General features: G+C 47.5%; 1 protein-coding gene across 1 annotated transcript; it reads left to right on the top strand.

Annotated features, from left to right (window-relative positions):
- Positions 1-1776: 1776 nt before the first annotated feature.
- Positions 1777-14044, top strand: DDB2 (damage specific DNA binding protein 2). Its single transcript, XM_044270129.1, has 11 exons — positions 1777-1909; positions 3618-3798; positions 5165-5265; positions 5359-5547; positions 5638-5783; positions 8078-8177; positions 8285-8462; positions 8555-8700; positions 11447-11611; positions 11764-11809; positions 12727-14044. Exons 2-11 carry the CDS (start codon positions 3618-3620, stop codon positions 12936-12938), a joined length of 1464 nt encoding a protein of 487 aa, XP_044126064.1. The 5' UTR covers positions 1777-1909; the 3' UTR covers positions 12939-14044.
- Positions 14045-17629: the final 3585 nt, after the last annotated feature.

Below are 17629 nucleotides of genomic sequence, written 5' to 3' on the forward strand. Positions count from 1 at the left end.
GTGCACCAATATGCCTTAGAGACTTTTCCTGCCATTCATCAGCACAGGCAGCGCACTGAGTGTAGGCGTGATATTATAGCTAAATGATAAAGTACATGGAAGACATACTATATTGGACTGTAGTATTCAGGGTAAATTGCCGTGTTGAGACTTTGCGATAAATAAGTGGGTTATAGGGTTGCAGTTTGGGCAATTGGCACTGCCCTATAACCTCAATGATAAGGTATGATATGAGACGCCAGTCCTCATATTGGAGACAAATCACCTGCAGGCAACCAGATCAAAATGCTAGTACATAGCACAGAGTACACATATAAGAGTAGTAAAAAAGACGTAATAGGGAGAATTGGCTGCAAATGAACAAAGCTGGTCTTAATACCCCTTTGCGATAGCTGTGCCTAAGTTATGTAGAGGCACCGACATATCCACCGCCTGTCTAAATGTAAGCCAGCTTCCTTGCTGCCGTAGATTTAGACCATTTTCTACACCTAAAACAGGGAGAGTTAGGAAGGGGAAGAAGGGGTTCATATTTGCTGTAACCTGTGGTGCCTTCGTGGAGTGGCACCAGTAATAATAATACCTCTATAGCGCCTCCATAATAATAATGTCCCATATAGTGCCTCCCTTATAGCGCCTCCATAATAATAATGCCCCATATAGTGCCTCCCCTGTAGTCCCTCCATAATAATAATCCTCCATATAGTGTCTCATTAATAATAAGAAGAAGAATGCCCCATATAGTGCCTCTATAATAATAAGAATAATAATAATGACCCATATAGTGCCTCCATAATAATAATAATAATAATAATGACCCATATAGTGCCTCCATAATAATAATGCCCTCTATAATATTCCTGTAAAAATTATACCTCTATATTATTCCTGTAATAATAATACCTCTATAATATCCCTGTAATAATAATACCTCTATAATATCCCTGTAATAATACCTCTATAATACCCCTGTAATAATAATACCTCTATAATATCCCTGTAATAATAATACCTCTATATTATTCCTGTAATAATAATACCTCTATAATATCCCTGTAATAATACTACCTCTATAATATCCCTGTAATAATACTACCTCTATAATATCCCTGTAATAATAATACCTCTATATTATTCCTGTAATAATACTACCTCTATAATATCCCTGTAATAATAATACCTCTATAATATCCCTGTAATAATGATACCTCTATATTATTCCTGTAATAATAATACCTCTATAATATCCCTGTAATAATACTACCTCTATAATATCCCTGTAATAATGATACCTCTATAATATCCCTGTAATAATAATGCCTCTATATTATTCCTGTAATAATACTACCTCTATAATATCCCTGTAATAATAATACCTCTACAATATCCCTGTAATAATAATACCTCTACAATATCCCTGTAATAATAATACCTCTATAATATCCCTGTAATAATAATACCTCTATAATATCCCTGTAATAATAATACCTCTACAATATCCCTGTAATAATAATACCTCTATAATATCCCTGTAATAATAATTCCTCTATAATATCCCTGTAATAATGCCCTGTATACAAAGTGTTACCATAAAGAAATCCGCATCAATCCTTATATTTTCTATGAGCAACTAGGCAGAAATAGTTTTGTACGATTAGATCGGCCGTCAAACTGCCGTCCTGAGCGCAGAGGCGTCACGTGATGGAGAGCAGGCTCCCTCCCTGTTCCGAATGTCTAAAGTCTGCAGCCAATGAAAGAAAGCCATGCAAATATTGGGGCGGGGCAACAAAGGTTTGTCATTTTTTTTTCTTCACTAACGAGTCGCATGCGCCTGCGCAGACCTGGAGCGACATCTTGGTTACACAGCAGCAGCGGTGAACGGACATTATAGTAGCCACACCGGGATTGACAGGTGAGGAGGAGGGAGGGAGTGAGGAGGCGGATGCTGCCCGGGACAGTGGATGGTGCGCGCCCGGGACTGTGATGTTCTAGACATGCTGCTTCTTGTATGGAGCTTTCATAACAATATGCATAAAGCTAATAGCTGATGTTATGTAACAGTAAAATGTGCCCAGGGCCCCAATACTCAGGTGCCCCTGCACCCAGAGCCCCAATACTCAGGTGCCCCTGCACCCAGAGCCCCAGTACTCAGGTGCCCCTGCACCCAGAGCCCCAGTGCTCAGGTGCCCCTGCACCCAGAGCCCCAGTGCTCAGGTGCCCCTGCACCCAGAGCCCCAGTGCTCAGGTGCCCCTGCACCCAGAGCCCCAATGCTCAGGTGCCCCTGCGCCCGGAGCCCAAATGCTCAGGTGCCCCTGCGCCCGGAGCCCAAATGCTCAGGTGCCCCTGCGCCCGGAGCCCAAATGCTCAGGTGCCCCTGCGCCCGGAGCCCAAATGCTCAGGTGCCCCTGCGCCCGGAGCCCAAATGCTCAGGTGCCCCTGCGCCCGGAGCCCAAATGCTCAGGTGCCCCTGCGCCCGGAGCCCAAATGCTCAGGTGCCCCTGCGCCCGGAGCCCAAATGCTCAGGTGCCCCTGCGCCCGGAGCCCAAATGCTCAGGTGCCCCTGCGCCCGGAGCCCAAATGCTCAGGTGCCCCTGCAGCCCAAATACGCATGTGCCCCTGCGCACGGAGCCCAAATGCTCAGGTGCCCCGGAGCCCAAATGCTCAGGTGCCCCGGAGCCCAAATGCTCAGGTGCCCCGGAGCCCAAATGCTCAGGTGCCCCGGAGCCCAAATGCTCAGGTGCCCCGGAGCCCAAATACTCAGGTGCCCCTGTGCCCAGAGCCCAAATGCTCAGGTGCCCCGGAGCCCAAATGCTCAGGTGCCCCGGAGCCCAAATGCTCAGGTGCCCCGGAGCCCAAATGCTCAGGTGCCCCTGCGCCCGGAGCCCAAATGCTCAGGTGCCCCTGCGCCCGGAGCCCAAATGCTCAGGTGCCCCTGCGCCCGGAGCCCAAATGCTCAGGTGCCCCTGCGCCCGGAGCCCAAATGCTCAGGTGCCCCTGCGCCCGGAGCCTAAATGTTCAGGTGCCCCTGCGCCCGGAGCCCAAATGCTCAGGTGCCCCTGCGCCCGGAGCCCAAATGCTCAGGTGCCCCGGCAGCCCAAATACTCATGTGCCCCTGCGCACGGAGCCCAAATGCTCAGGTGCCCCGGAGCCCAAATGCTCAGGTGCCCCGGAGCCCAAATGCTCAGGTGCCCCGGAGCCCAAATGCTCAGGTGCCCCGGAGCCCAAATGCTCAGGTGCCCCGGAGCCCAAATGCTCAGGTGCCCCGGAGCCCGGAGCCTAAATACTAAGGTTCCCAGAGTCCCAATACTCAGGTGCCCCTGTGGGTTAAGAGCGGAGGCTATGACTATAGTGTGAAAAGACTGTTATTGCGGTTTACTGGGACCGCCAGGATATTGATAGCTGATCTAGGTGAAGGATTTGCTTCTTACACTGGCGCAGTGCCGTACATACAGTTGTGGCTGTGCCTGGTACTGCAGCTAAGACCTCCACTGACCAATCTTTGCCGGCCTCTTTAACCATAGTAATTATCGGCAGTGACTTGTTCAGTGCTGTCTGTGCCGTGCACAAATTGCAAAACTGAATTCTTTTTCTGACACCCATCCGCCCCCTTTTCCCGTAGATGCGTCCCAAAAGGTCAGGTCAAGGAAAGAATACATCAGAGGCATCCTCCCAGAAGAAGGAGCCGGAAGAAGAGCCGCCCGGGAAGAGAAAACGAGAGCCGGATCCTGGAGTTGATAAAGGGAGCAAAAAATCTGGTCGGAAGAAAAATGTTACACAGGATGCCCCAGAGTGCAGCAAAGGTAATGCCGCCACATGGGGGGGAGACACAAGACCACCAGGAGTGCAAGAAATGTACAGGGATGAGCGAACCCCAACGTTACAGGTTCGGGTTTGGCTTTCGGGCAGTGGAGAGATCCCGTTATAACGGAATGCAAAACAGAAGCCTTTAAGAGGCACAGTCATAATAGAAGCCTATGGGAAATCCTAACGGATACGTCTGGTTTCCGTTTTACAGGACTTTGTTTTTCGTCCTGCATATCAGAAACTGGACGGATCCGTTATGCTTGACCAGTGACTTCTATTATGACGGATCAAGACGGAATGCCTCTTAAAGGCTTCCGTTTTGCATTCCGTCATAACGGGATTCCTCCACTGCCAGAACGCCGTTTGGGTTTGCTCATTCCTAGTAAAGTATTATCGCCACTCCCCTAAAGCTTCCATTCTCGCCCGTGTAAAGTTTCTGCATGAACCAATCTGTCCAAAGGCAGCGTGTGCCGTTTTCTAATTGCAGCGTTCCACTCGGCTGATTGGCTAAGAAAGATCACATGTTCCATGGCGCCTTTACAAGTCCTAGAGCAGGGTGGAACGATTAGAATCCAGTACAGGCGCTCTAGCTCTCTAAGGTGGGTTCAGGGGCACCCTTTTATTTTTGTTTTTAGGACTTAGGCCCCATTCACATGCCGATATTTTTGCTCCGCATTCAGTCCACATTTTTTTGCGGATTTCGGATCCGAACCTATTTATTTCAATGGGGCTAACAAAAATGAGTACCTCACTGTTACAATAGATCCACAAAAAAAAACTGATGCAACACAGACGTCATGTGGATGTCCTCCGTATTTTTTTGGCAGATCTGAGTTTTGCAGACTTGCATGTCATCCGTATTTTTTGCGGACCACAAAATACAAACGTTCGTGTGAATGCACCCATAACGGACGCCCTGATTCAAGGGTGGTATAACGTTTTTGTTAGAGGGCCATGGTGATTACTCTACCTAATTTAAAAAAAAAATTTAACATCATTTACGCTCAAATTTGTTCAAAAGCCACCTCCTGGAGCACAAGGGGCTGCTCAAGAGACCCCAACCCCCTTGATTGGCAGAGGCAGACATCTTGCCTCAATCTCGCTGCTGCGCCGATGCTCTGAGTATCAGTGGATCTGCCGCGGCATGCGCCTCTGATGTCTGGGTACATCTGGAAGTGGAGGTTGATCTCCTCTGTCCCAAGCTGCTACCTCCACTTGAAGAGGTTTTTCTGTATGACATATCCTCAATCTATTCAAAAACATGCGCCTCTAAATCCGTTTTTGAAGGTGTGCACCTTAGTGTGTGTCCCCCCCTCTCCCTACTATCCGTGAATGCTAAAACTGTAACTGTTACCCGTGCAGGCTTACAAGAGAGGAAAAAATACCACAAGCCAGAAGACATACAGACCAGCATTGTGCATTACCTGTACCGGAGCACGGTTGGGGGGAACGTCAGGGCAAAGGTAAGTTACAAGTGTGACCTGCACGCTTGTCCGTCAGTGTACATGTGGCATCTAGTGTATAGGATGTGTCAGTAGGCGCATGTCTCTTCCCAGTGCCTGCAGACTCCTTTCCTGCGGTCTTTGGCATCGTACATTCTCTATCGAACCAACAGCCCCTTTGACAGAAGGGTCACCACTCTAGAATGGCATCCGACCCACCCCAACACGGTGGCTGTAGGGTCAAAAGGAGGGGACATCATACTGTGGGACTACGAGCAGCTAAATAACACCATGATCCCTGGCGTAAGTATGGGGAAGCAGTGCGGCGGCGGCAGCAGCAGTGGCGGCACAGGGAATGGCTGCTGTTTCATCGCCTTTCTCCCTGTCTTGCAGATTGGAGCTGGAGGCTGCATCACTGGGATGAAATTTGACCCATTCAACCCTAATCAGCTGTATACATCGTCGGTCGCAGGCAGCACCGTCCTGCAGGACTTCACCGGACGGACCGTACAGATATACACTAACACTGAAGACTGGGCGTAAGAGCGGATTTATTCATTAATTAGGGGAAGTGGGAGCTCTGGTAGCAGGAAAATTAGGGGGCTAAGGGAAGCCTAACATAAGAGATGTAGTGCAGGCTCTTTTTTTTTTGGGGGGGGGGGGTCACTTCAATGCTATAAACTATGGGACACTGTATATTTTCTCTCACTGCCCATGAAAATATAAAATTTCTCAGTCTAAGCAATCGTCTGAGTGTTTAAGAAATGAAACAGGGTTGTCAGAGTTCCAGTTTTTGGGGGGGGCAAAAAAAGTTAAGAAAAAAAAAAACTTCCCTCCGTTCCAGTGTGGTGCTCCAACTTCTCCGCTAAGCTGCAGCCACAATGTAAAGTTTTAGCTGCAGCTATGACGTCCTGTAATCACTGGCCTTAGTGGTGCACATCATGAGAACGCTGAGGTCAGTGATTGCCTGCAGTGGTCACCTGCAGTATATGAAATGTCACCGCTGCAGCCAAACAATATGTCATGGCTGCAGAGTGGTTGAGAGGATGGAGCAGCTGCCTCCCTAAAGTTTGCCCCGCTAAGATTGGAACTCGGACAAATCCTTAAAAGGAGTTGTGCCAAGTATTAAATTTATCCCTTACCCTAGGGCAGGTATGGCCAACCTGCGTTCTCTCCAGCTGTTGCAAAACTACAACTCCCAGCATGCCCAGTCTGCTAACAGCTATCAGCCTACAGCAGGGCATGGTGGGAGTTGTAGTTTTACAACAGCTGGAGGGCCGCAGGTTGGCCAGCCCTGCCCTAGGGGATAACTAACTGATCGCTGGGACCCTCACCGATCCCAAGAATGGGAGTCCCATATCTCTGTCCTGATGTCATTCTCCATAGGACTGCCAAGATAGCTGAGGATGAATGGAGTGGCAGGGCGCATGCTGGTCCTGTCGCTGCATCAGGACAGGGACATGGACCCCCATTCTCAGGATCATTGGGGGTCCCAGTCAGTTGGCCCGTTAGTCATCAGTTAGTTATCCTCATCTTGTGGATAGGGCAGGTGTTGGCAACCCTCAACACTCCAGCTGTTGTGAAACTACAATTCCCAGCATGCCCCAGTTCATTTCTATGAGAGTTCTGAGGAGAGTAGAGGAAGTATGCATTCTGGGAGTTGTAGTTTCACAACAGCTGGAGTGCCGGAGGTTGCCTACCCCTGGGATAGGGGATAACGTTAATACTTGGGCAGAAATGCTATAAAAGAAAAAAACAACTATTACTCACCAATTACCTCCCCTGCTGCTCCAGCGCTGATGATCTGCTGCCCCAGCGCTGATGATCTGCTGCCCCAGCGCTGATGATCTGCTGCCCCAGCGCTGATGATCTGCTGCCCCAGCGCTGATGATCTGCTGCCCCAGCGCTGATAATCTGCTGCTCGTCTGCAGCCAATCACTTGTCTCATGCTGTATCCAACATTATTATTTGGCTGCAGCAATCACATGGAAGTACAGAACAACATGGCGGAAGCAGAAATAAGATTGGTGTGGAGGATGGGCTTTGGAGCGACAGGGGATTTGACAGGTGATCACTTACATAAACGGAAACCTGGTAATAAACTCACAACAGGGGAGAGATTTGTGCTGCTGATGTATTGTCTTCACAGAGGATTAGTTGCATTGATACATTGTAGCAAACTGTCAGCTGTGAGAAAAATGAAGTGTTTACAACCTCAGGATGTAATTAAGATTCCCTTTAAGAGTGAAAGCCGAAAAAGAATATGGACACCTTCAGGGCAATTTTTTTCGATGACTGCATTTTACTCATTTTGGGATAAAAATAATTTTTTCAGTTGGTTTCGCTCTTATTTCTGATCTCCTGACCTCATAAACGCTCATTATACATAAACTCGCATCGAACTGATAAGAGTATGGCTTAAATGAGTGTTTGAGGTCAGGAGATAAGAGCCATCAGCTAAGGGGACTGAGCAGTGATGCTCTGCTCTGACTGATTTTTAAACCCTGTAGCTGGAAAACTGTTGAAAATTTTTAATTAAGACCAATTGAAAAAAGTTTTTTTTTAGCCCAAAATAAGTAAAATGCAGTCATAATTTTATTTTTATTTTTTCCCTGAGGGTGTCCATAGCCTTTAAATTACAGCTAAACACTTGTAGATAAAAATCTTTTTGGGTGGATAGGGCGCACGTATGACACGTTTGGTATCTGTGACTTGCACTGACATCCTCAGTAGTGGTGCCCTGCAGCTGGTGGCTCTCCAGCGGCTCCTGTACAACTATAACTCTCAGCATACCCTGACAGCGAGGTCAAACAGTAACCCTGCTGTTTTCTAGTATGTGGTACTGCAGCCTGGACGTGTCCGCCAGCCAGCGGTGTGTGGTGACGGGAGATAACGTGGGAAACGTGGTACTGTTGGAGACGTGCGGAAAAGAGGTGGGCATATATGAGCAACTAGTCAGGTCCTATACCATAGGCTCACCTGAGGAGTATGAGAGTTGTGATATTTTTTTATATTTTATTTTTGCTTCTTTTATTGAAAGATCTTTAAGGTCCGGCTACACAAGAAAAAGGTTACACACGTGGAATTTAACCCTCGATGTGACTGGCTTCTGGCCACCGCCTCCGTGGATCAGACGGTGAAGTTATGGGACTTGAGGAACATCAAGGATAAATCCAGTTGTCTGTACACGTTGCCACATGCCCGTGGTGTGAACTCGGGTAAGGTCGCATCTCCTTTCTTTCCCTCTCCTATTCATACAACATATGGCGCTGCCCTTATATAACTCTATACGGCATTTTTATTGCTGCAGCTTACTTCAGTCCTTGGGATGGTGCCAAGCTTCTCACTACCGACCAGCACAGTGAAATCCGTGTTTACTCTGCGTGCGATTGGTCACAGCCCCAGCGTATTATCCCACACCCGCACCGCCAGTTCCAGCACCTGACTGCCATCAAGGTTTGTTTGTGTTTTTTATATTTTTTTTATTCTTTATTTAAAGGGGTTCTGCAGTTTGCTTTAACTGATCTATCCTCTGGATAGATCATCAGCATCTGACCGGCGGAGGTCCGATACCCGGGACCCCCGCCGATCAGCTGTTTGAGAAGGCAGCGGCGCTCCAGCAGCGCCGCGGCCTTCTCACTGTTTACCGCTGGCCCAGTAACGTCACGACTAGTATCAACTAGCCTGGGCGCGGCTAAGCTCCATGAAAGTGAACATCCAGAGGATAGATCATCAGTTAAAGCAAACTGCAGAACCCCTTTAAGAACATTTGAAAAGACAGGTACCAATGTATCATCGTCATAAAAAAACAGGTCGATTTACATATATGTATGGAGTGCAATCGTTGGCAAAAGAAAGACAATGCAATAATAATCAGTCTACAAGGCGAAGGCCCGACCGTACCGATGAGTGTAACAAAGTATAATAATACCAGGGTCATCAAAAATGGGAAGTCCTAAGGTTGTTCTTGTATGATAGGACACAAACAATCTATAAGCGATCTTTTATGATTCCAGTGCAACACATATCATGAACAAAGGGGGACGGACTGTAACATGAGGGTAAAATTAGGGAAGGTCGAGTAGATAAATAGAAACTAAGTAAATAAGTGTTTGAAAGAGAGAGGGAAAAGAAGAAGAAAGAAATATTATTTTTTCAGGGGGGGGTAATGAAATAATGAGGGAGGTTTCTCTTAGACCAGGGATGCTCAACCTGCGGCCAAACCAGCTAGTCCAGAGTAGGTAGAATAACAAATACCAAAACTTGTGGAGTAAACACCACTTAGCAAATCTTGGAGAGCCCACAAATGAGCCAACCAAGAGTTGCGTAGCTATTTGGGAAGAGGGAGAGCAAATTGAGTTGCCATCCCTTCCCTGGCTGGCTGACATGGGGGCTGATAGATGGCTGAAGGTTGGGGGTCTGATCTGAGGTCTGATTAACCGTGGGGGTCAGATTGCTGGTCTGACCTGAGGTGTAATGGAAAATATTTTTTTCTTATTGTTCTCCTCTAAAACCTAGGTGCATCTTATAGGGTGAAAAATATGGTACAGTGCAGCAGAGACCCTAGTCAGTTTATATAGTGTTATATATTTTAATATGCACCTTGTGTTTTGTTATGCGTGTGAATCAGTCAGCGCCCCCTAAACCCTGCCCCAGAACCCCCCCCCCCCCCCACCCCACCTGGTCCCTGGGAAATTGTCTTGCATGAAACTGGTCCTTGGTGCAAAAAAAGGTTGGGGACCACTGAATTGTAGGATAGGTTTGAGGGTGCATCTCATTAGCAGGGTTCGCCTCGAGGCATCTGGCAGAAGTTGGATTTGGTTCCCCGCGAACATCGTGGGGCCTTGTCTCCATGCCCGTTGTGGGATTTCCTCTTTTTCTTTGAAATTGTGAACCCTGCATAAAACCTCTCTAGGGGCTGGGTTGTCTTGGCATCTTGAACCTAACACTCTATGGACTCTGTCCAGTTCTATTTCGGCATCTGGAGGTCTAGGTAGGAGAGAGTTGAAGATGCAGGTAGCCGCCTTATGCAGATCCGAGGCAGGCGCCTCCTCTGGAATCCCACGTAGTTTGATGTTGTTGTGTCAACCTCTGTTTTCTTGGTCGTCCTCTTGTAGTAGTATGTGTCTACTGTTCAAAGCCTTCTGTGCGTCCAAATTTTCTTCAACTGTAGTAAGGCGGGATTCTAGTGCAGACGAGACCTGTATTTGTGTGGCTACTTGAGTCGAGATACTGCAGAGGTCTGTCTTGCCAGCTGCAATGGCCTGAGCTTGGTTGGATTCAACCCGCAATATCATGGCTTCCATATCATGTTTAGACGGCAGGTTACCAAGGATGGCCCATATATCTTTTAATTTTGGGCGTTTAGAACGTCTGCTGTCCACTGAAGAGGCAGAGGATGAGGATTCAGAGAACTCTGAGTAAGCAGAGGTTTGGAAAAGTGCAGGCGTAGACACTGGGTCTAGCAGGTTGTCAGGCGCAGGAGAAGGTCTGCCATTAGTGTCTGGAACAAAGTCCTTTGCCATTAAAGAAAGGGAGCCCCGGTGAGTCATCTGGGTATGTGACCGGTCTTCCAGCTGAAGTGTGATGTCTCCAGCTATATCTCTGGGCATTGGCAGCATGGAATGTGGTGATTTAGTGGACACTGGTGCTGGAGGGGCTGGCAAGCGCGCAGGTGGAGGGTCACTCACCAGGCCGGTCGCTATGCTTGTGTCCATCGGCGGTAAGTCTCCCTGTCACATGGAGGAGAGGGGCTGTGGTGTCGTTGTGGCAGACGCTGGGAGCTGTGGAGGCGGCTGTTCTGGGGCTGAGGGTCCTCCATGAGGAGCGGAGCTCGGCAGCGCTTCTCTCGTGGCTTCCCGCTCTGCAGTCGCCACAATCTTGTATCCTGCAGCCGGGCGTTCTGCGGTCAAGGTCTGGCTGAAATAGCGCGCTATTTGAGGTTCTGGGGCCAGGAAAGAGGAGCCCCGGCGCCCCGATCGTCTGACCATCCTTTTTTAAAGCTGGTAGTGTCCGGTTGACCATTAAATAGATAAGTTGGCCCAGGGTCCGGGAGCGCAGCGCTGCGCTGTGCGTCTTCACGGCGGCATGCTCAGGCCACGCCCCCCATCAAGGTTTGTTGTGAGCGTGTCGTTGGTTCTGGATATACTTAGGCCTCCTCCTTTAATAACATACATATTTATATATTTGTTTTCTTGGGTAGGCCACATGGCATCCCCGTTACGACTTAATTGTGGCCGGACGGTACCCGGACCCTCAGTTCCCGGGATACACAGCAGATGAGTTGCGCACAGTTGACGTGTTTGACGGGCAGAACGGCAATATAGTGTGCCAGCTGTACGACCCCTATGCATCCGGTATTGTCTCGGTGAGTCATTGTTCTATTGTTCTCCTGTAGAGCTACCATCACCATTTAGTGATAATTTGTCTCCCGGATTACTTGTAAGAATAGTGAAATATCATTTTATATAACCCTATACTTTATATTTACACCTAATCCCTTTTTTTTTTTTTTTATAGCTCAACAAGTTCAACCCTATGGGAGACCTCTTGGCATCGGGAATGGGTAAGCGTTCTATCACAGCCCTGCACAGACACCCTGAGCTGTGCCCTTACTGATTGGGCAGAGCACTTTTGAATCGATCTGCCTGCTCTTAGAGAGTACTTACAGCTTCTCTCTAGCCTATTTTTTGCAGTGCAGGGAGGAATCTGGAAGCCGAACAGCACTGTTCAGTCTCCTGTTATAGCTTTGACAACTCTGCAGCCTGGAAAGGGGAATAACCCACTACACTGCAGGTATGCAGCATTAACCCGTCATTGCGCTAGACCACCAGGGATCCTTATGTTAAATCCTTAATTTGACCCTTAGGGATATTGGAATCAATCCTTCACTGTCCTAGACCACCAGGGATCTTTGTTATCCCCCTTCACTGCCCTAGACTGCCAGGGGCACTGGAATGAGCCCTTCACTGCCCCAGACCCCCAGAGATACTGGAATTAACTCTTCCAGACCACCAGGGGTACTGCAATCAACTCTCTCTTTGCCCTTGACCACCAGGGATTCTGGCATTAACCCTGTAACTGCCCTTTATCATTAGCGATGCTGGCCCTAACACCTTTGCCATAGATCACTAGGGATACATACATTACCTCCTTCACTGCCCTAGACCACTAGGGATGTGCTAGGAAATTATTCACTTTGCTAGCAAATTATTAGCGCCTGGATTAGAGGACGCAGCTCTCGGGTCCCAAGCTGCCTCACTGAGTAGCTACAAAGGTTTAGAGGGAGCGTCGCCGGTCACGAGATGGATGTAAAGGTGCAGGCCTCATTACAAGACACGTCTCTGATAACTGTGCTGTAATGTCCTGAGCATCTGTGCTGGCTCCCATTTTATCCAGTGATTCTTTGTCACACCGGTTTTGCATATAATTGGCATAAAGAAACCTTCAAAATAACTCGTCATTTTTGCATATTTGTTTCAGGTTTTAACATATTGATCTGGAGCCGAGAGATCCTTCTAATGATGAAGCAGGAGGAGATGATGAAGGCTTTGAGAGAAAAAGGTATTCCAGTGGGGAGGAAACAAGAACCCAAAACGCGTCCCTCTCAGAAAGACAAGACAAGCAAGACGCAGCCGGGGAAGACCCTGGTGAAAGAAACGACGAGCACACGAAGCAAAAGGAAGGACAAGTGAGAAGGTCCAGCCTGTCTCCATAACCTCTGCACCCCCTCTGACTGCTGCACCCGAACTCCACGACTGCCTTATCGCACTGGTTGTACTAAGCGGAGTACGTTTGGTTAAGTCAGGTGGTAATTTTTTGCAAAAGGCAAAACATTCCTGTGGTTTGCTGCTGACAGAAGAGAGATGATAGCATCTAAGAGGTCACAGTCATATCTCGGAGAAAGCCCAGAGGCTCCTGTACGGCGCGTGATGGTTATGAATTACTCGTATGGGTAGAGCTGGCACCTAGCTGCAGTGAACATACTTTCCTGGCAGCAAATACAGTATGTAGATGGAACATAGACGGATATGGCCAGGTGCCTATGACCTTGTTTGCATAGGCAGTTACATTTGTGCAGAGCCTCCCATGATTTAGCTTTAGGCTGCATTCACACAACAGTAAAAAAAAATGGCCAATAAAAGCAGATAAACTGTCCGTTTTTCATGGCCGCTTTGTATCAGTGTGTGCATCCATTTGCTGGCTATTTATCTGTTTTTAATGGCCATTTTGCATTCGTTTTTAACTCCCATTGTGGGTGAATTTCATAGGCTTTTTCTTTCTTTTTTTCCTATATCCCAACCGCTGCAGTGCCCTGAGTGAACATAATTCCCCCTGGACATCCAATGGCCCCCATAGTGCCCCCTGTAATAAAAATAGCCCCCCATAGTTCCCCTCGGTATAAAGAATGGACCCCTTTGTGCCCTCAGGATATATACTTTACCGGCTGCCTCCAGTGCGGAGCGGGTGTTCCCACACATGCAAGTGGATTAGATGAGTATTATTATTAATAATTATTTTTCATTGTAACCCCTGAAAGAACCTTTTTTTTTTTTTTTTTTTTGTACTAGTTTTTAACAGCCACTTAGATGGGTGCACTCCAATCTAAACCGCCATTAAGAACGTTCCCTTTGATTTCAATGGTGTCCGTCTGGACATGAAAATAGCCAAAAATAGGAAATGTCCTATTTTTTGACAGCCGCTGTTCACTAGCTGTTAAAAAAAAAGGCCATGTCCATAGCATTAGCCCCATAGACTTTAATTGGTTCTGAAAACGGATATATGTTTTTGTTTTTTTTTACTGTCGTGTGAATGAGCCCTTAGACCATGGATGTCAAACTCATGGCCCTCCAGATGTTGCAAAACTACAACTCCCATCATTCCCTGATAGCTGTAGTATGCCCAGGCATGATGGGAGTTGTAGTTTTGCCACAGCTGGAGGGCCACGAGTTTGACATCCCTGCCTTAGACTGTTATATTAACGTAGCCTAACAAACCTCCAAAGCAAAAAGAAGGGGCACATGGGCTCCGTGTAGCTTCTTGAGACATTTGCACCCATGAGATGTGAGTTGGCCGACTATACAACTCTCCTCTTGCTCTTTTTCCCCTCCCTGGCCTAACCTAAGGGCTTGTTCACACGACCGTTGCCGTATTTTGGCCCGCATACAGCGGGTCTGCAATACACGGGGCACCGGCCGTGTGCATTCCCCATGGGTCCGCAAATCCGGAGATACTGAACGGATCCCCACAGAAGCACTACAGAGTGCTTCCTTGGGGTTCCGTTCCGTGCCTCCGCAAAAAGATAGAGCAAGTGCTATCTTTTTGCGTAACGGACAGATCGCGGACCATATATAAGTGAATGGGTCAGCGATCCGCATGCGGCTGGCCCACAGTCGGTGCCTGTGCATTGCGGACCGCACAGCGGGACAACGGCCGTGTGAATGAGCCCTGAGCTCAGGAAAATGGTGCCTGATCTGCGGACGCTGCAGATTTTAATAATGTTAGTCTCTTCTGTGGCCAGAGACGCATCTGCTGAATACATTAGACTCCTCCTCATGATTACCAGCACAAAGTACAGTGTGCGCTGCAGATTAATGAAACGTTTATACGCTCATCATCCTAAGGAACATTAAATGGTGTTCTTTTCCTGCTGACAGGTCCCCAATAAATTCAGTACTGCACCAGTCCCAAGTGCACTGATAAGACATTACATTAAAGGGAACCTGTCACCGTTAAAACGCAATGTAATCTGCCAGTAACATGCTTAACGCAGGAGGAGCTGAGCAGACTGGGATATCATTTTCTGGGGAAAAGATTCTGTATAACAATAATGTATTTATCTGAAATTTTCATCTCCTGTAGTCCATAGACAGCACAGTCACTAAAGCTATGCTGTCGTAGGACGTCCAGGACTACGAACATTTATATACTCTAAATTTTCATTTCCTGTAGTCCGTAGGCAGCAGTCACTAAAGCTATGCTGCCGTAGGATGTCCAGGACAACGAACATTTATATACTCGAAATTTTAATTTCCCATAGCTCGTAGGCAGCACAGCATTCGTGACTGTGATGCCGTAGGACGTCCAGGAAAACTTGCATTTCATTCAATTCCTGCTGATTAGGCTTCAAATTACGTAGGGCTGGGTGTTTGTGCCTCGGAGCAGATGCCTCAGTATTTATTATTGGAAGAAGCATTGTGGAGCCCATGCGTCAACGGAGCAGAGTGGTGTTGGTGGCACAAGGGACCTATATGATATTCAGCAGGTGGTTTTAAGGTTGTGGCCTATTATACATCGTACGCTCTCATGTTATTGGTTTAAAAGTCTCGGGGTGTTTGGAGGTACAGCGGGCAGCACCCTACCATGCGCTGATTTACACGGGTAAAGTTTGTCTATTTTGTCCGTGCGAAACTGTACACAGCCATATTTTTAAAGATTATTTTTTTTTTTTATATGCAACATAGGACACGTGTTCTCCGTAGAGACTGACACTTATTCTTGTCTGTATTGGGATAAGTGATGATGTCATGTGTAGGACTTTATCAGCAAGAAAAACCTCAGTCCTTATGTAAATACAGTCGCCAATGTCTGGGCAAAAAAAATATTTCAGCCATGGGCAGGACTTGGCCGTGCAGGAGATATCCGTCCTCTACGAGGCCACAGCCATGACGTTGGAGCAGATCTGTCATCAGTTCCCCAGGACAACCCCTTCTCTGGGTGACCACAGATACCGTGTCCGTCACACGCATTGGTCTCGTGCACATGAGCACGTCGTTAACAGCTTGGCGAGAAAGAGGCATCAAAGCATCTGGAAGGGGGATCTGAGGGGTAAACGCCAAGGGACTTTATTCTTTTTAGATTACGGAAAATGGTTTTACAAACTGAATCCACGTCTGCGACCCGTCCGGGGGTCGGGATATACAATCATGTATGACATTCATGTGTGAAGAGGAGCCATGTCCAGTATATTCTGTATTGGGTTTACATACATTGCAGGCCCAGCTATGTAAATATTCTGTCCTGTCGGAATAAACGTGACATTTTTATTTTTTCACAGTTTGTGTGGATGAACCTACAGAGTTGTGTGATCTGGAATGGGTGCAGTGTTTTGGGGGAGACCCCGGAGCGGTCACTACTGAAGGCAAAATACCTTCACTCTGTAGGATGGGGTCCCGCATAGATTTTCTGTTTGTAGCCAATGTATTCCAGAAAAGACTGAAAAACGGTTTGAAGTGGTCGCTCTACAAACTGCAGTGTACCCCCCTTTTTCATGTTGTATCCCCCTTGGTGATACCCCGATCCCAGCGCAATCTGATGCAGTCAGGAGAATGTACTATTACATACCTCCCAGTGCACAGTCTTCCATAATGGGAGCTGATTGGAAAACCCCTCACTGTATCACGAAGAGCAAGATACCTAGACAGACCACTTAAAAGGGTTTTCTAAGACTTTACTACTGATGACCTATAAGTGGGGTTCTGACACTGGGATCCCCTTCTCACCAAGCACAGCGCCGTCCATTGTATAGTGGCCATGCTTGGTATCGCAGTTCGGTCCCATTCACTTCTACAGGGCTGAGCTGCTCCTCAGCCATGGGACTGAGGAACATGTCATCACCGGCCTGGGAAAAGGCCGCCGTGCTACTGTGTGCACCGTTGCTTTCTTATACCGCTGATCGTCAGGGTTCTCGGGTGTTGGATCCCCACCGATCAAATACTGATGACCTATCCAGAGGTAAGTTTTCAGGAAACCCCCTGGCTTTCTGCTAATGCAGATGAAAGGTTTTTGTTGACTGTATACCAGAAAACCCTATTTTGACGTCTGCAAAAAAACAAAAATGGTTGTTTCCAGGCACTGATAATCACATGCTTAGGCCCCAATGCACACGACCGTATCCGTTTTTGTGGTCCACAGATCTGCAAAATACAGATGCAGTCTGTTTGCGATCTGCATCTTTTTGGGGACCCATTGACTTTGAAGGCTCCACATTTTGCAAACCAGAATAAGAGATGCTGTATCTTTTGTGGCATGGACATGCCGATGCGGAAAGAGCACCTTCCACATGTCTGTGAGAGCATGTCCTATTCTAGTCTGCAAAATGCCAACTGAGGACCCACAAAAACACGCATGGATTGCATCCGTATTTTGCGGATCCATGATTTGTGGACTACAAAACGCATAAGGTTGTGTGCATGAGGCCTTACAGAGTGCCTTCACATGCAGCAGAGTTTGAAAACTGACAATCAGCTCCATTCATTTAAATGTCATCAAGCATATTGATTTCTGCAACAACATTGCGTGTGAAGGCGCCCTTAGAGGCCAAGAATATGTAATAAATCGGGGTGCGTTCTCTGAAGGGCACTCCATTCATTTTCTTGAATAACAA

The sequence above is a fragment of the Bufo gargarizans genome, chromosome 10, assembly GCF_014858855.1.
Source record: "Bufo gargarizans isolate SCDJY-AF-19 chromosome 10, ASM1485885v1, whole genome shotgun sequence".
NCBI classification, from domain to species: domain Eukaryota; kingdom Metazoa; phylum Chordata; class Amphibia; order Anura; family Bufonidae; genus Bufo; species Bufo gargarizans.